The sequence below is a fragment of the Andrena cerasifolii genome, chromosome 8 (assembly GCF_050908995.1).
Source record: "Andrena cerasifolii isolate SP2316 chromosome 8, iyAndCera1_principal, whole genome shotgun sequence".
NCBI lineage: Eukaryota > Metazoa > Arthropoda > Insecta > Hymenoptera > Andrenidae > Andrena > Andrena cerasifolii.
In genome coordinates, this window is record NC_135125.1 from 10,698,074 (window position 1) to 10,716,622 (window position 18,549).

The 18,549-nt window shown below is 45.8% G+C and overlaps 2 protein-coding genes across 10 annotated transcripts; one reads left to right on the top strand and one right to left on the bottom strand.

The window, feature by feature from the left end:
- The first annotated feature begins 1,116 nt into the window (after positions 1-1,116).
- On the top strand, positions 1,117-14,847 carry Pten (phosphatase and tensin-like protein). 8 transcript variants are annotated; one of them, XR_013086174.1, is made up of 11 exons: positions 2,316-2,598; positions 3,420-3,555; positions 3,645-3,861; positions 4,023-4,152; positions 4,228-4,506; positions 4,584-4,729; positions 4,808-4,971; positions 5,051-5,332; positions 5,413-5,599; positions 13,569-14,701; positions 14,738-14,847. XR_013086174.1 is itself a non-coding variant. In XM_076817747.1 (10 exons), exons 1-10 carry the CDS (start codon positions 2,546-2,548, stop codon positions 13,586-13,588), a joined length of 1,614 nt encoding a protein of 537 aa, XP_076673862.1. In that variant the 5' UTR covers positions 2,316-2,545; the 3' UTR covers positions 13,589-14,847. The 8 variants fall into 8 exon arrangements, 7 of the variants coding, with proteins under 7 accessions (XP_076673860.1, XP_076673858.1, XP_076673863.1 ...); XM_076817747.1 differs by having other exon boundaries at positions 13,569-14,847; XM_076817746.1 differs by lacking the exons at positions 13,569-14,701; positions 14,738-14,847 and adding an exon at positions 10,049-13,211.
- On the bottom strand, positions 14,672-17,005 carry Mettl14 (methyltransferase like 14). Of its 2 annotated transcripts, XR_013086175.1 has the most exons (6): positions 16,644-17,005; positions 16,360-16,536; positions 15,975-16,292; positions 15,493-15,875; positions 15,128-15,417; positions 14,672-15,039 (listed from the first exon to the last, which is right to left on the bottom strand). XR_013086175.1 is itself a non-coding variant. In XM_076817760.1 (5 exons), exons 1-5 carry the CDS (start codon positions 16,698-16,700, stop codon positions 15,180-15,182), a joined length of 1,173 nt encoding a protein of 390 aa, XP_076673875.1. In that variant the 5' UTR covers positions 16,701-17,000; the 3' UTR covers positions 14,672-15,179. The 2 variants fall into 2 exon arrangements, 1 of the variants encoding a protein (XP_076673875.1); XM_076817760.1 differs by having other exon boundaries at positions 14,672-15,417; positions 16,644-17,000.
- Between the last annotated feature and the right edge of the window lie 1,544 nt (positions 17,006-18,549).

The window sequence follows — 18,549 nt, forward strand, 5'->3', positions numbered from 1 at the left end:
CTTATTTGAATTATCAATTTTCTACAATTAATTTTATTTAAAGAATTATGGGTTTCCTAGTAATAGTTTTATACACTTTTAAAGACTTATCTGATATTATAAATCTTTAATAGCAGTCTTCAGCTTAAAGCTTATGTAAAATAGGTAATTATCAACAGCTTTTAAAAGCTGTAATACCCCTCGTGATTACGCATTTCGTTCAAACGTCATGCAACGCGGCCAGGTTTTGTTGTACGACTGTAGACGTTGGCAGTCGGTAAAATTAGGCGCTCATGGTGGTGATGAAGGTATTAGACAAAGAGGGAATGCTATTTAGAGGAAGACAGAGATACGAAATGTGGTGTCGTAGTTGATTGGTATCGCCACTAGATGACTATAGTCTTTCTGGCTCCGCTGTACAACTGTGCATTGAAAAAATTTTTAGTGCACTTTTGAAATGAATTGATGGTTTGTTACTAATAAGATTTGGGAAGCTTGTCTAGATTAATTCGCCCACTATCAGCGGGCGCGTAAGAAGGCCTGCCAGAATCGGGACGGTATCTCGTTTCCCTAGAGTCCTAGAGAAGCATCGAAAGAGTTAGGGTGCGTACCGTTTCGCGCATTGAGTGCATAGACTGCATAGTTAGTCGCGCATGCGTATTTGTCTCTTTACGTACGCTTTGAAATACGTACCCGCGCGCTACATTGGAATCATTCGAGTAATACATATCGAGCGTTACTGACGTCAGTCTATAATTTTACTACAATGACAACAAATACAGAGCTATGTCTGAATACATATTCTACTTTTAAAACGTGTATCGAATTTTAATAAAAGCTTTCTCAGTCAAGAGTTATGATGTTTTTAAGAAATGGGTCTCATATTCGGCTACTTTACCCTACGTATTTGGAGTATTCGAATTCGAAATACAGAAGCTGTCCCTCGTTCGATTTATAGTAGTTGCTGCACGCATCATGCGCTAGAAGTTGGAGGATTCTAGGGAATTCTACGAATTAGGTTATACTGTCTATTCACTCACCGTATGCACCACCAATCACCATTGCCTGCAGTCTATGCACCCTTAATGTTCGTGATTCGGGTGATTCGACGCGAACAATTGGTAAGTGGAAAGAAAAAGCGGAAAAATATAGGGAAAAGGAGAGGACGCATGCGCAGAGAGAAGGACACTAACTGAGCGTCTGAGTTGGCCTGAGTGAAGAGCGAGGAGCGAGCAGCGAGCAGCGAGTAGCGAGAACTCGAGAAGCGAGAACAGTAGCGAAAGTTTCCGGGAATGAAACTTCTAGGACAAAGCCTGTGCGAGTCCGACTCCGAACCCTTCCCCTGATCCTACCTTTGACCGGTGAGCTACGACGGTAAAGTCGCTGGCGCACCGTGAATATACGAGAAGAGAGAAGGATATTTTCACGGGAGCGAAGGTAAACGCCAAACGCGGTAACCAACGGCGGCAGAGAGAGGCTCAATCGAGCGCGGTACGAACGCGTCATTGTGAATGGCGCTGCTAGTGACAAAGGTGGCTGCGGGAGACTTTCGATTTCATATCGGATGTAAACTGTGCACGAAATGGATGTTACGAGGAGTACTCCTTTTGGCTGATTAAGCGTAACTCCTTGGTCATTTGCCCATTGCGCTCGGTCTCGCTCTGTTTACTGCTCGACGAAGAAATGCGATTAAACGCGAAAAGAAGAACGACGGCAGCGGCCGGATTCCGGTACGATCGCCCGTAAAATCCAGCATAGAGCATCGTGGCGTTCGTTCGCAGAGTGGACGACTGTTCTGCAACACCTGCGGTGCATGATCCTATGCATTGTTGGTGAGTGTGCGTGTGTGTCTGTGTGTGTATGTGTCGCGCGAATGCGTCCATATACCGATTTGTACGTATATATATGTGCGTTGTCAAAGCAAGGGTGCTGCTACACATAGAATATCTACACACCTTCTCTACGTGCATCTCTGCGAATCACGCATCTGAAAACCGCTGCTCTCTACCTATCTCTTCGCGACAAACACGCCGATCTCATTGTCAGACTTGTGCTGCTACTTTTGACACGATAACAACGCGACTGTGCTGTCGGGATCCTACTGTGATCCTACTGCGATCCTACCTGGCGAATGGAGATCTTTAAACGAATTCACACCTTCCGTCTTCGCCGAACAGACGAGATCTGCCGATCCAGCCGATCCCACGGAAACTAGATCGCACCGAAACCACTTGGCCAGATCTCCGGAGGAATCTTAGCTGATATTAACGTTGTTCCTTAGAGATACACCGTAATTGGGAGTGCCACTGCATCGCGGTTGAACATGCTCTGTAAGCATTCGGCTGAATTTCACGTTACACGCGAGAAAACACTGCTCCTTTACTTCTCGATAGAGTAGCATCAAGTAACATGTATGGTGTCACGAACGATTCCTCTCAAGTCTCGGCCAGCTTCTTCGTGAATGTCATGTGAACACTTGATCAAGGAGACCGTGGACGGTGGTGGATCAGGGAAACTGACATGAAAATGTACCGTGGTGTTAAGTGGCTTCTCGGATGTATTGCGAATGGTGCTTAACCTAACTTTTCGTCGACGCTTCTACGCGGCGTTTTCTTACGAGTAATGTTCTTTCGATAACCAACTCGTAACCAAGTGAACGCGAACGCCCAAAACTATCGTCACTCTTTTTTTTTCCGTTTCGTCTCCTTTCGTTTATCATCTTATGCACGAAACGCGAATCATTCGTACCGCTTTCATATACCTATATATACGTTTTCAACTTGTCGCAGCACACGAGACGATGTAATTCTACCTTCATAAAACACTGAAAATGCATCTCGTTAACTGTACCGTGGATCTCCCCGTGGGCCAATGTAAAGACTGAGTTCACAGTATTTCTACTGACATGACACAACTTTAATGTTCAACGTTTATGTTCAATTCGAAATATCAGTTTATTTTCATTTTTTTCCCTTCACCTTGATCGAAATTTTCGTATTACTTGCCAATGCCTGTGTAACATAGTACTCCATGGATTCATCCATGATCCATTGTCAGTTACTTTCGTTTCCTGTTTAGCAACGGTGTTGGGTAATATCATCCTTTAAACGTCTACCTTTTTCGTGTTAGCAAACTAGTTCTTGCCTCGTGTTTTTGAAAGCTTGTACGAAAGTCTGATCGTTGTTAGTTATCGCAAGAAAGAAGCGCTTACATGGTGTCCATCTGTGTATCGTGTTGTGCGTTGTGCTTGGGATCTACCGAGTCGCCTTTGTGTGAATTGTATACTAATAGTACTGTGCGACTAGTGGCGGTCACGTTGACATTAATATCAAATTGCAAGCACATGGCCGACCGCTATGGGAGAAGATAAAAGCTTGATGAGATGGATAACAGAAAGGACACATGCTCTGGGAATTGATGGGTATATGCTTTTCCTGCAGGAGACCTACAGGCAGCAGGCTAAATAATAAAATCTCAGAGCATATCTCAGCATCAGTAACACCCCTCCATGTTTGTCTGGAGGAACAAAGAGGACCAGAACTGGGCTCTTGTGACGCCTCGGCTTGTAAGCCACAGGTAAATTCAATCCTTTCGTTTTGTATCTGGTATATCAAATGCAATGTAATAGGTCGAATAATAGGAACTTCAATACTTTTCCCATCCAGGCTAAAAAATTATTTGATAAGCAGGAAGCAGAAGAAAGGTGCGGTGAAGAAGAAGCGGAGACTGAATTCTTTGAAATTGAGATAGAAGATTTGAAGCATAGTCAGCCGAGCATGGCCAACACTATCAGTAATATGAAGATGACTAATCGAATCAAAGGACTTGTGAGCAAACGTCGTAAGCGCTTCACAGAAGATGGCTTTGATCTCGATCTCACATGTATCCTTTTGCCACGATCATCGATGTTAATGATAAAGTACAATGGAGAATTAATCGAATCGACATACACTTTTAACTCTCCGACGTACTATAGATTTATCATTGCTACCGTAATATAATTTCATCTATGTACTCCTCAATCCTATCTATATTAATAACAGATATAAGGGATAATTTAATCGCGATGGGTTTCCCTGCTGAAAAATTAGAAGGAGTATATAGGAATCACATAGACGATGTTGTTAAACTGTTGGAATTTAAACACAAAGATCATTATAAGATTTACAATCTGTAAGTATCAGGCGTTATGTAATGATTTCACGTTAAAAACGAGGTAAGGTAATTTCAGAATACTTTGTGCTCTAGATGTTCAGAGAGATCTTACGATTTTAAGAAATTTAAGCAAAGAGTAGCCACTTACGCCTTTGATGATCATAATCCACCGACGTTGGATCTAATCAAACCATTTTGCGAAGACGTGCATCAGTGGCTTTCTCAGCACCAAGAGAACGTAGCCGTAGTTCACTGTAAAGCTGGCAAAGGTCGAACGGGCGTAATGGTTTGCTGTTACCTTCTCCACACGAAACAATTCCCCACTGCCACGGAAGCCCTAAACTATTACGGAACGAAAAGGACACACGATAGGTAATTGTAGGAACGTTGTTCTACGACTGTTAACTTGCGTATGAATCCTGGGCTGATCGCTGTTTTACATTGTTTAGGAAAGGGGTGACAATACCTTCCCAGAGGAGGTACGTGGATTACTATGCTACTCTTGTTAAAGAGGGATTGAATTATCAGCCAGTTACGTTGTTGTTACAGAAGATAGAATTGGATCCGGCGCCCATTTTTCATGGAGGTCAAGGATGTAAGAGCAACGAATCACGCGACACGAATTAAAAAGATTAAATGTCAGACACGGTTACCTGCAATCTCTATGTTTCAGATTTGCATTGTGTAATATCTGAATCGAAGAAAAGGATATTTAGCTCCGACGTAGTGGAAATACGGAAAGGAATGCATAACATCTGCATCCCCCTAGGGCATAGCATAGCGCTCACGGGAGATATACGAGTGGATTTCTTTAATAGACCTAAAATGAAGCGGAAGGTATTTGTCCTTGTTGCGCTGCCCGACTAGAATCTTTCTAACGTAATAATTAACATTGGTTTCTTTGCCTCGCACGCAGGAGAAATTGTTTCACTTTTGGTTCAATACATTCTTCGTGCGAGACTATTTAACGCCGGAATACGATACTGTAGAGTTACCAGTGGAGCGATCAGGAAGGGCATTGAGTTGCGACGGCTCAACCATGGAATTACCGATGGTTATGTCTCATATGAAACATAGAGCAGGATCACTGGCCAGTCTCGGACCTATGCCACCCACTCTTCTTTTAAGTATAGATAAATGGGGCTTGGATGACGCACACAAGGATAAACTACACAAAGCGTACAGTGCAGATTTTAAGGTAAGTTTAATTAACGGTAAAGAGAAGCGCAACGTTCGAGTCACAGCGGACAGTTTATTGGAGCCGCCCGATTGTTGCAGGTCAGCTTATTTATGCACCAAATGGGTGGTAGTATATCGCAATCGAATCCAACGACGACGAATAGAATGGGAGAGGGTATACAAATGGGAATGGGAGGGCAAGAAACTCCCAGTGAATCCAGCGAAGCGGATAGCAGTGAATGCGACACAACTGGGGATACAACCGGAGATGAAGATGGGGAATCTGGTGAGTCCTCTGCATCTCTGGTGGTGAATCACCATTCTCTTACACACAGCAGTAGCCGTACACACGTTAGTAACCACCAAAGAGCTAGTCTCAGAGAAACTGCAAAGGGTTTACTCTCGCGAGGGGATAAAAGTAGAAGTAGTCATCGACAGAGCACTAATGTGAAACGTTCTTCGGCACTCGTACGTTCAGCCACCTTAGATACATAATATATTTATCGTATTTTGTACTTAAACGCTGAGTTCTCTGAACTGGCATTCAAGCTTTACAAGTTCACACACACACACACGCGCGCGCACACACACTCACTCACTCTCTCTCTCTCTCAGACTCATATACACGTACACATACACGCACAAAACAAACAGTACACTTCGTACTATTAGCTTTTCTTTGTTATGCCAGCATGAAAAATTCTTTAGCATTCAGTCAGTGCATTCATCTTGTTTTTATCGTCAGATATCGAATAACGCGTTACGCTTGTATTACAAAGTTAATCGAGAAATTTCGAAGGTCACAGTCTTGAAGAGTTAATATAGTGCCACTGTTGCGAGTATAGCGTGCGGCGTTAATTAAATAAATCTCGGAGCATAGATATTTTCTCTCTGATTTGCCGATTGAATTTGAATTTGGTCAAAGGATTCGTACTGTCTCTATTTTAACGGAGTATCATGACACTCCTGTTCCGAATGTAAAATCATAAAATAACATACTATTATGTTTCTTTCGTGGTGTGTTGGCCAGAAGTAATTTATCGTTTGCAAAACGTTAAGGTATTCGTGTACTCGGCTGCTGATGATTTCTAACGAGATTTATTCGGTATTTAGTAGCGATTGTTGAGAAAACGTGCGCGCCCATGTACTGACCCTTCTGCACCTTCGATCTATTTTTCATTCAACTTTCCAAGTATTTCGCCTCGTTGGCTGTTAATTATTATTGTCCGAAGTGGTTGAATCTAATATTAGATAAGGAAATTAGTGGCGTTGAAGTCGAATTATATTTGTAGTTTGCGTGAACGCAATTTTATAATATCGTACTGTGTACGGGACTAGTATTTGCTTTAAAATTGTGTGACAATGCCAATTCGTAGGAACAATTATTTACAAACGTAACGAGCGCCGGGACAAGTGGACGCGATAATTTGTCCTTGTCCTCTCGTTCGAAAGGAATTTCATCGTATGCGTTTGTATTCTTCGTTGTATCGTGAAGGGAGGAACAGACGAGTAGTTAAGTATATCCTGAATCGCTTTACTCCTTGTGACTCGTTAACATTTTTTTTCTCTCTCGATATAGCACAACTGTTTCCGCATAGGCTCGTGTGTGTTACGGTTGTAGTCGGAGCTTGTAAGATAATGTTTATGTGTACAGAAAATTTCATTCTTTCGATTTTATAACGGAGATATGTTAAACATTAACAGGCTGTGCAATTTTCTAAAGTTTTATTCCGTGATGTCTAGTAAATGATCTTCACATCGACGTCAAGGCGTATGCATCTAATTTCGGATGGGCTACCGAATTCTGTATACATAGCGAATACTCGGGATAAATATTCGCTTGTGACTACGTCACACAAGCAGCATCCATCTACGAACATTCGAGAAACTATCAGTTGGGACATCGCGTAGTGTCAAAGCGGTCGGTCCTTCTATTGCCATTTAAACTCGCGCAAGATTTACGTTCAACATAAGTGGACATGTTTAGCGATACCATAAAATTCAGTTTTAAAGAAGCGGTCTTAAACCTGACATTTTATCGGTGTTCTGACTTGGCTGCTTATGTACCTGGCAAACTTCTGCTTTCCATTGGAACGAATCTATGGCACACGCGGGACAGGTCTATTTAGTCGTCGAGTTTTACAGAGAAATTTTGCAATAACTTTACGAAGCTACAGCCGAAGCGATGATAGTCGAGGTATCGATCGATAATAAGGAAATGGAAGTTGCAAATACGTTTTAAGATTATTTTTCGCATCTCTGCCAGTTAAATTGCTTCTCGCGCAGACGATTGGCAGTCGTAATTGAATTTATTGTACGTGGATATTACGATGCGAATACGGGTGCCGTTTAGTGAGCACAGCCTACCGCTAAGAACGTTGTAGACGAAGCTCGTTCTTATTTAAACACGATCCGAGCTTTAACACGAATAAGCTCCCCCGCGGCAGGCTGCTCGTTTTCATTTTCTTCCGTGGAGCATCGTCTCTGCTTGCTTTCGAATTTTGTTCGCATTAATAAACTGCGGTTCACGCGTCTAACGCGTTGAACGCGTTTCGTCGTCGACGATGATTATACATAGTAGAGTAATCTCTAACGATGACATCCTCGTCTTTTCCAATTCTTTTCTTTTCTTTCCTTTCCTCTTCAAGCTCTAAAGCGAAAGCGCGGCCACAAGTAATTCGATAATCGTAGAGAATTGAGATCTATCCCTTCTCGAGATATAAACTTCAATTTTCATGTACGATTGTAACTGTGTAAAGGTTGGCGAAGCTGCGAGTGGAAGGAGGTAGAAAATTCTGCGAATTTCTCGATGAGAATCGTGTGATTGTTGTTGTTATTAATTGTAATGCCGTTGACAAAGAAAGCGTGAGAGAGATACGCAATTCCAAACGTTAAAGAACATTTAGATTACGATCGACTCGTGCATACGTCTCTGAAACTGTTGATGCAGTGTTTATAAATTCGTAGAGATTAGTTTTGTAAATACGTAGTAAATAATGAAATAATCGGGCGATTTTTAAAGCACAGGGGCTAGATGTTGGGATACGCATTGAAAGCTGTATCGTCTAATCGATAGTTCCTTTCTGAATCTTTTACCCTTTTAGATCGTAGTCGTTGATTATGCGTAACAGATTCCTCTTTTATTTTAACCAACAGTGCATGAGTATGGAAACATTAGGAAAGCCTGACGATTGTCTCTCGTTCACGGCACAGACATTTCTGGATTCCATCTTCTCTATCGCCATACTCTTAGGGACATTTGAATGAATATCAAAGCCCACTCCACCCCCCCCCCCCTCTCCTCCTACCCCTCCCCCTGAAACAAACACATTTTAATTTTACTCTGTTCTTCGTATCGTTGCATGTTAATAGCTCGTAATAGTAGTTTTCAGATCTTTGTAATGTCTGAAATATGTAAAATTGATACACAGCATCTCTATTATGTATTGTGTAACGATTATTTTGTGATACTATTATACTTATGATTATTAATTGTATCGGTGTTATATCCTTATTCTTATTAATTATTATTATTACCGTTACTGCTATTATTATTAATATTATTATTACAAATGCTACTGCTGTTTTACTGCTATGTCAATACCACCATCAGAGACATTTATTACTATCATCACTATTACTATTATTATTGTCGCTAATAAAGTCTTAGCGAACTTTGAACGTAGTCTTATGTTATAAATATATACCTGTAATAAATACTTTAAGGACGATATTATATACGCATTACAACGATAAAGTAGTACATTTGTAGTATCTTCTAATTACGTCTACCGATTCTCTGTGAACACGTAAACTTCACTCTCCGGATCCTACTTCTCACCGTGTACTTTTTCTTTTTTTTTTGGCTACTTATCCACCGACTCCCCTTGCTGCTACCTACGTATGTACAATACCCACCCTTTTTCACCGCTTCTTGGCAAGTAAACCCGCACACACATTGTAACGCTTTCGTACTTGTTATATCCGCCTTATTGCGAGGACAGAGTGGCAGGTTATTATAAATAATTATAAGCCATTCGAGCCACCGATTTAGCTGAAATTCAACGCGTTAATAATACAAAGGTAAGGGCGATATCATTCATTTAAGATCTGCATTGGCGCACCGCAATGATTCAGCTTGATCGATGGGTGGAATGTAAGTTATAGTTTATCCCCTCGTCGGACCAATCGTCAGATCGAGAGACTTCATACACGGTTTAATGGTTTCATAGACACTGGTACCTCGCACGACCCGTTCCCCATCGATATCTACCATCGTTGACTTAGTGTCGAGCACCGTTTGCTCTTCTCGACGTTTCCTGGAATGCAATACATATTTCGATGTTGTGTAACCGATGCATCGGCTTTCTTGTTCTCTCCTCTCGCATGCCCGAGTGTAAAGCCACTACGTACGTATCTCGTTAGCGTGCCAGACGTCCTTGCATAGTTACACGGTGGGGGTGCAAAGTGCTCGAGCAGTCTCTGTAATCACCGACGCGTTCATTTCTTTATCGACGACGTAACGGACGGTAAAGCGTAATTAGTTTCGACAAAACATTGCCGTGAAAAGCGGGAAGAAAGAGAGTAGGGGAGGGAGGAGGAGAAACATTATTGTACGAGACTTCACTTTACCCTCCGCCGCACCGCACCGCACCGTGTTTAGATGTAGACTCGCCGTAAACCTAAGCATATGCAATAACTGACCAATTGTGTCTGTATGTCTGTTCACCCCCAGTGGACATGGACCAGCGTGTCGGCCGATACCGCCTTCTCTCAGACGGAGGAATGATAGATGTTTTGTGAGTTCGTCGCCAGTCATCCTCGTGCATCTTTCAACTTCGGTGTCGCTCGCGCGTCGACGCGCGAACCGTAGACACTCCACTGTATCATCGTCTTTATCGTTAAGTCCCCCCGAGAGCCGAGATTCGATACCCGATCGTTTGGACATTAGATTCGAAAGAAACTCCCCTTTACCCGGCACAGCGAACGATGTCAGTCGTTCGTGGTGAATGAAAGTGAGATAACCAGCGGAACCGCTTGCTCTAAATCATCGAACATCGACGACTCCTTTCCGGGCGGGGGATGTACATCTTTCGTTCACGTGTCTTTCGCATACACCTCCCGGCTTCTTCTCTCTTCGTCCCTTTAACCCTGTGTCACCTGTTCCTCCGGCCCGGTTCCCTCTACGGGCACCACCCGCGCTCTATCATACTGTACAGACTTGTTACTACTTTCGCAGCACGATAAGATGGTTCGTTTGTTTGTTACGCGGCGATTACCCGGATGATTTTCACGCCAGCCGATCCGTTCGAAAGATGCCGATCACAGAGTGATCCTCGCTCGATCGAAGATCATCCGGGTGCGCTGTGTCTTAGAATTTTATTAGACTTTATACACACACGCCCGTGTCGCTATAGATATACGTAGCTAACACAAGTTTTTATACTGGATGCCGGCGAGCTTGCAAGTTCTCTGAACGAAACGCGACAGAGGGGATGATTTCGCCACGGGGATGGTTCGTTCGCTGTAGACTTTCCGAAGAGAAGTTACAAGCTCGGCATTACAACTTATACTACGCTGTCTATGTAACGATTGCCCTCTTTTCCGCCGATGAACCAAAGCCGACCGATGGTTTCTCCCGCGACATTGAAGTTCAAACGAGTCGCGCGTTCGCGCGAACGCAGCGCACTGACCGTTGTTCTAACGAGTAATCGCGCTGGGTTGTAGAGTGGCGAAACAGAGCTATGTTTATGTAGATTACGGATCCGAACGGGAACGACGCTGTGTAAAAAGAAGCAAGACTATTTTCGTAACGTTAATAAATTGTAAATCAATAACGGCGACGATAGCAGCAGCGGCGGCAGTAGTAGCAGCAACAGCAACAACAACAATATTATCAATAATAATACTAATGCTAATAATAATAACGATAATGATAGCGATAATAATACTGGTAATAGCTAAAGAGCAGAGATGAAGTTTCTTCCTTCAGTTTTTCTTCGACATCGGCGCCATTTATTGTATTTTCGCGTTAAACTTGTTTGTCCCGCGGAAATCGGTCGAGACGTTCGTACCAATGTAAATATATATTTAGAGAAAGGAATCGACTCGTCAGGACTCGCACCTTTTATCCTCGGTTGTGAATATTGTGCTTCTCGCGCGATCCACGCGAGAAGCACGTGTCCCTCCTCGAGTCTCGAGTCTCTAGGGAACGGGGGCGGGCAATTCGAGACTCGACCGGGCGGTGGACCAACGGTTTCCTTAGGTTTCGAAGAGCACGTCGGGGATGCGAATGAGTTTAGTGAGTTGCGAGGGAGAATCGTTTCCGACGCCGTCCTTCCTAACGTACCTACGTACAGTACATATTTTTGTCGTTCATCGCAAGAAAAGAAAAAAAAAATCGACAACCCATGGAATTTGGTTCCGCGATCATTTCTTCCTTTCCCGCGCCTCCGGGCGGGGAAGCAGCACCCTTGTTTCTATCATGCTATCGAGAGCGAACGGAGCCAGTCGTATTCCGTAGAGCGAGATACAAAGTCGTGCAATGTTCCTAGAGCGAGAGCAGGAACTTGGTTACGAGGAAGCTGCTCGTTGGACCGATCGAAATCAAAACATGTAACATATTTAAAAGTTGCCGTTACCGACGCGATCGTAGTACCTAACGTAGAGCGTGCGAAGTTGCGATAAGCGAGCAAGAGGTCGTTCTCCATTGGCGAAGAAGCTGGAAAGGCTGCTCGAGCGGATCCTCAAGACGGCAGAACCGACGAAGAAACACGAGAGGTCCGGCTGCGCCGCATCGACGGAACGCGAAACGCCTCGATTCGCGCCACCCTTCTGTACAGTAACTGACAATGAGACATCCATTCCTTCGCGAATACGACGTTCGTAGCTAGAGTAAGTTCGACTAAGGAATAGGGCGAAAGCTTATTTTTTGTAACGAAATATATCGATCACCTTTTGCAGAATACGTCGATCGCGTTCGGCGCTACCCAAATTGTTAGTCGTGCATACAATATTCGTGGCGTTGCAGCGCTCGCGAGGGGCGCGGAGAGCGACAACTTTGCGGCGTTTACTTAACGATTCGTTCGATTCAATTTTCCGCGTACCGTTCGGTTTCTCTCCTGGCCGATCGACCGTTCGGGAGGCTCGCCGGGGCACCAGGGAGCCGCGTCCACGCGTCTCGAACAAGCCTGATACGAAAGCGAACGACTTTACACACGTACCTTACCGCTCGCGACCGTAACGCACTATCGTAGTGTCGCGGATTTGTGTAGAATTAGTTTACGATACGGTAAACTGTTTAGCGTGCAGTTTGTTGTGCGTAAGGATGTCGATAGTGTGTCGAGAGGAGCGCATTCCCGCAGTTACGATCGAGAGTGAAGTCCGACAGCGCGCGTGCATCGCTATTCTTACGTTCGTTTTGTCCGTTTAGTCGCGGAGATCTCACCGCGGCACGATTGGGGAAAATGGGAAAGTACGAGCGAGCAGTGAAAGGGAGAGAAAGAAAAAGAGGAGCGTGAGAGCTGGATACTTGCATTACCGAGCAGCGATTTCAAAAGCGCCTCGAACCAATCAGTAAATTTAAAAATCCACCTCATTCCGGCTGTCTTATCAATCTCGTTCTTTCTACTTTTCCTTTGCCCGCTAATCGTAACCGAAATGGTATCTAAAATTCACTGACCGAGTGCGTTTTTTATCCAGCACGCGATAACGACGGCATAGATTTATCAGCGGTATTGTTAGTTCGCGTGAGCCTACACGCTTCTCGGACATATTTCCTTTCTCGCGCGAAGCTCGTAAGTACCGTTTTATAAGTGACGACACCTCTTAAGATTAACTTTTATATGATTCATGCGGAATGTTCAAAATATAAATAAGACACATTATTTTCTCTGTGATATTGTATGCGAGCAAACTGGCCCAATATTTCTTCCCCTCCAATCTACCGTCTCTTCACGACTTCACCGAGCATCGGAGGACGCAAAGCGCAAGTAGAACGGAAATTGGAAATTGTATCGCGGTTACACTCGCCATTCTCTTTCCCATGCCTTCTCACGCCCGTTTTAATGATGACTTTTCAGCAGCGTAGAACATGAAAGAAAGAAAGTGGACGCGATTCTGCTCACATTGTTTTTTTTTCTTCTTTTTTGTTGCCCCCCCCCACACACCCCCATTGACGCGCGATCGTCTGCGTTCCCTCTGAACCGCGCGACCGATGAAATTTTCCCCGAGACTGACGCTGACTCTGCTTACAGGGGAGTCGACGTATTTGTGACTTTGAAACTAGACTGATCCAGCGGGGACCGATACGAGCTAACACTCCTACTCTGTCAGACACGGTCCACCTGACTGCAACGCATCGTTTCATTACCTGCCGGTTGATCAATCGGTCACGATCAATCGGCAGCCAACGAATTCGGCCTGCGTCCGCAGCTCCAGCGACACGCCCGCGTATACGGTACATTCTGTGGGTAGAATGCTGGTAGAGTTCGATGCCGTTTACGCAACCCTTCTTTCCTTTTTCTTCGATCGAATTAATTTTATCCTTTGTAAGATATGTTTCTCTTCGTTGACACGGCGTATCTCCGACAAATGGATCGCTTCCGGCTGAACTGCTGCGCAGACATTCATGCGAGCGACTGGAACAATGGAGAAATGAAACAAAAAGTGCGCGATTTTTAACGGGCTGGCGCTCCTGACGATCAATGGCACACCGTACATTGTTGACTGGTTTTAACTCGTCCGAACCTCTACGCGCGCGTAATCCGCGCCGTTTCGTTGTTCCTCGTTTCTCGCTCGGAAACAGTTACCGCGCCTGACAAATCGTTAAACGTAGGATATTCTTTTTACTCCAATTCTCTAACGTTCGCGGTATTTTATTTCTCTGGAATGATAGAATTTTTCCTTTAACTCCGCGGCCGATAGCCGCGTGATCTCTCCTTAGCGCGAACCTCCAGATCCGAAAGACCGATGAAAATGATAATCATTTGCGTCGAATGTGTTCTACGTTACCGGAAGCTTTACTGGGACCAATAAGTTTGTTTGTAAGTTTTCGCGTGTCATCGGATACAAATTGTACATGTAGTTAATTACTGTAAGATCTATTTATGGAAAATTCAATTTTCTCAGCGTACAAAGTACAAAGTAACACGACCGGATCTCAAGCGTTTTCGAAGCAATTGCGTTTGCTTTTAAATAGTACGTACAATTAAGATGTCTTTGCGTAATCGTTATTAAGTAATGAGTTAGGAAAGTAAATTTTAGATCCGCTCCGGCGAATCGCGCCGCTCTTCCATCGATCTCTTTTTAACGCCTGGATGTAAGTTTTAGATGGAACAGAATATTCACTCGAGGATGGTTAGTTTGACGCGTTTATTTCAAGCACGTTGTACGGATTGCAATGGAAAAATGTTACAGGCATGAGTCGTATTAAATCTGTCGCGAACCGTTGCCCAAGGTACCATACACAAGAATGTAAAACTTTTATAAATCTTACGATACGAGTACAGGACACGGGGAAATTCTCTTCTCGTTTTATTTATCCAAGACACAGCGATCGCGAGTGTTCGTTAGCTAGCATAAATTTCCAACGTTCGTCTTGCGTTCACTCGGCCGTAGCTATTTACACAGAATCGTTGCGTCTCGGAGGAATCAAGTGGAACGATAGACGGCAGAATAATTTGGAACGCCCGTTAGCGCGGTACTCTCGAAACGAGGCATTACAAACTGTAAAGTAACAAATATCGTACAATACAAGAAAAGTACAAGGTCTTTCTATGATACAGAATTGTGGCGGGGCATATTTTTTGTTCACCTTTTACCGCTGTCTCGTAATGTTTTTTAAGGGCACGGATTTACAAAGCGGTTCACCTTCCTCTGCCCCGTCCTCGACTGAACCCACCCCTGCCGCGACCGGTCACTTTTCCCTTAGGCGGCGGTGACTTCGGTCTGAGCGCCTCTATCCGCTCGGTGCATCCAGTGGTGATTTGCCCGTTGGCGAAGTAGCTGGTGTAAAGGTCCGCGTTGAAGTTTGTGTTCGTCAGCTCGGGTCCTACGGTCAGCCACCCTGGCCGAATCGTGCCGTCGCGGCCGAACAAGTGCAACCTGTAGAACGATAATATTTATAATGCATAATGTACACCCGTACCTCGCGTAATTTCCATTCACGGGATTCCTTACCGCCGCCTGCCGAGGCAGAAGTGTTCGATTATGTGAAATATTTCCACGGGCTTCTCTATCGAGCCGTACTCGGGCTCCTCCGATATGATCAAGTCGATATCCACGTTCGCGTGGATAAAGTCTCCGTCCGTGGACCGTCTGACGGTCCCTTTGATCCCCATCAAGCAATGCTCCTTGGTCCTCTGAAGCACAGCTTTGCTGTCCAAGTTTTTACTGTGCCCCGGATTATTAATGTTGGTGCGAATCCAACAGATATCCTCGCACCGTCTGAAGCCCCATTTACGAAGACAGAACCGTCCCATGTCCAATCCGTCGCTGCTACCGCACCAGAGGAACACGAAGCTCCGGTTGGCCGCCACCTCGCCTATGTCCAGCTCCATTATCTACGAAGTCGACTTTTATTGCACGCGCGCGTTACGGATCCCCCGATACTCGGCGACTGTGGATTTCGGCGCAGTCGATTCGCGGTAGCCTCTACTCACCTGATCCCAGTTCCACAGCTGAACGTTCGTGGCACCGCAGGTGCGTTGGTACTCCTCCAGCGGAGGCTCTATCAGTATCACGTCGAATTTACAATTCAGATCCTTCAGATTGTACGCGAGCAAATCTGTTTTCAGATACATGGGCGGCGTGGCCGTTTCCGCGATCAGATCGTCCTTCAGCTTAATCAGTTCCCGCAATTTCGGATACTCCTCGAATCTGTCCGCCAAGCCCACGTCTCTGATAAAGTTCTGCGGACGCTGGCCCGTGTCGATGAAGTGCTGACAGTAATCGTTGTGCGGATTCGACGACTGGGTCCCCTTTAATCACGCAACGAATTCGACGCTATAGTAATCGATGCAACCGGCGCAGCACCTACCAGCCTACCTTCAGGAACGTCGAGGAATCCTTGTAAACAATTTCGTCGGCCTGAGCCGCGTCGCCCTTCGAATCTTTCACGCCATTCTCGGACTTCTCCGATATCGATTTTAATCTCTTCCTCTGCGCGTCATCGACGTCCGTTCCTAGGATCTGCCGCAGCTCGTCCACGCTCGAGACACCCAGCTACGAGAAACGGCAGATTACATGTTTCCTACCGCTCGTTCGCAACGTTTACAAAAGCATAACCTCAAAAAACCGGGATCACGGGACAATAAGGATATCCAGCTCACCGTTTGCGCCAAGAGCTTCTTGCGTTTCTGAGACCGTTCCCGTAGCGTCTGCAGCATCTTTTAATCATTCGCCAACAGCTATGGGAGAAACGTAACTTCTCGCACATTTGTCGGTACTAGTGAGAGCGTGGTTGCGCGCGTAAAGGAGCACCGTCCGTTCGCGCGCGTTTACCTCACCGCCTTCGGGATACCAAACGCGACTACGAGCCGAGCATCTTGTTCCTTTCCATCGCGGGATTCGCCGTGCGATTCTAACTCAGGATTTCATGTCCCGTCGTCGGCGGACGCAAGCGAAAACGAGTTCTCGAAACGAAAACAACGTCGCGAGCCGCGACATATGCATCACTATCTAATCTGTCGATCCCTACTCTTCTCGCCCTCGGGCGACCTCTGGCGTCGAATCCGCCAAGCAAAACTGTTTCCTCGCGTTCAAACGTGCTTCCCAAATGTCCAGTTTTCCGTGAATTCTGCAGCAAACAAACCGTTAAAATCCGTAACCTTTCCCACTGGATCGACCGCCGAGTCCTCCTGACAACGTGTACGTACAAAATGGTGAGTAAACGCTCCCCTTTACCGCGTTCCCTGTTTCGTTCTCAGCGGTGCTTCGCACTCGACGAGAGGTTGACTCGTTTCGCGAAAAGCACGGTGAACGCGAAACAATCGTATCGGCGGAAGAAAGAACGGTAGATTAGAATATATCTTGACGTATGACGGATAGGATTCTAGCTGATGAAAAGCAGCATGCCGGGAGTTTAGCGTTGTAAAAGCGAGATGCGATCGCCGCCTTTGCGAAACGTTGATTCTTATATTATATAGGTATCGGGTTGTTCGTTGAGCGTGGAAGAGGGGGGGGGGGGAAGAGAGAGACAGAGAAAGACGGAGCGACCGAGAGCGAAAGTTACGAGGAGCCGGACAGAAAAGAGCGCGACGTGAAAGCGTGAGTCGGCGAAATAAAATAAGCAAGATAAGACGGCGGCGAGGAGGCGGACACGAGCAAGCGAGCAGGACGCGGTGGATTTCACGTTCGCCCGCGTCTCCATTAGTCGGCTTTGAAATCGACGCGCGGTCGGAGTCTTCGCTTACAATTAGACGGTCGACGCCGAGCAGCGTAAACAGGTTGGAGGAAAGGGCGGCCCCGATACCCTCGGCGCTCGAGGCACTCGACTCGGTCGCGGAGCGATACACGTCCATTGTTGATAGGCCAATCTTGCGTAAAGATTCCTCGCGGCAGGAGAGAGGACTCGAATGTAAAGAGCAAAGTACCGACTACTCGCGGCTGCGCTCGGCAAATGGAACCGTACCGTTGTCGCCGTAGTTAGGACGAAAGAGATTCGAGAGACTGGAAAAGAAGTGGATCGCTGGTCGAAGCCTCGCGCCGCCTCTTCGCCGCGTCCTCGAACGCAGGCGGCCGCGTTGTCGCGGGCTTGCAAAACCTTGCCTCGACGCGCGCCGGTGGAATTCGTTTGCATAGAGAGATGCGCGAGCGACGCTAGTAATTGTGCCGCTGTTGATTGGCGTTATTTCTGTCGGGCCCGATCCGCAGAGGCCATTGCTCGAGTCGAATTTGCTGGGTAATCTCGGGCGATAGGAGCGATCGGCGAGTCGGCGTTAATCGGTAGGGATCGGCGCTAATCGTTGTCGGAAACGGAAAGGCTTGGATAGCGAAAAGGGTATAGACGGGAGCACCCCGGAGCTCGTTGCAGTGTCTCGGGACGGTGTCGAGGTAACAGTTGCCGGAAGCAGCCAGCGAAAGAGCGCGTCGCTTCCTCGTTGTTCACCTCGTCGTCGTCTGTCGTTTCGCTCTTTGTTATCGTCGTAAAGCTTCCATCGCGTCGATCTCCCCGAGCACTCGCCGCCGACGTTCGGGCGGGACTCCGCCGCGGGACCTTAACGCTCGCCAAGGTTC

Coding starts and splice junctions, on each gene's coding strand:
- Pten (XM_076817742.1), top strand. CDS start 2,546: ATGGTGCTTAACCTAACTTTTCGTCGACGCTTCTACGCGGCGTTTTCT. Junction 3,862..4,022: donor CTTTGATCTCGATCTCACAT/GTATCCTTTTGC, acceptor TATTAATAACAG/ATATAAGGGATAATTTAATC. Junction 4,507..4,583: donor ACGAAAAGGACACACGATAG/GTAATTGTAGGA, acceptor TACATTGTTTAG/GAAAGGGGTGACAATACCTT.
- Mettl14 (XM_076817760.1), bottom strand. CDS start 16,700: ATGCTGCAGACGCTACGGGAACGGTCTCAGAAACGCAAGAAGCTCTTG. Junction 16,537..16,643: donor AGAAGCTCTTGGCGCAAACG/GTGAGCTGGATA, acceptor CGTTTCTCGTAG/CTGGGTGTCTCGAGCGTGGA. Junction 15,418..15,492: donor TTCTGCCTCGGCAGGCGGCG/GTAAGGAATCCC, acceptor ATCGTTCTACAG/GTTGCACTTGTTCGGCCGCG.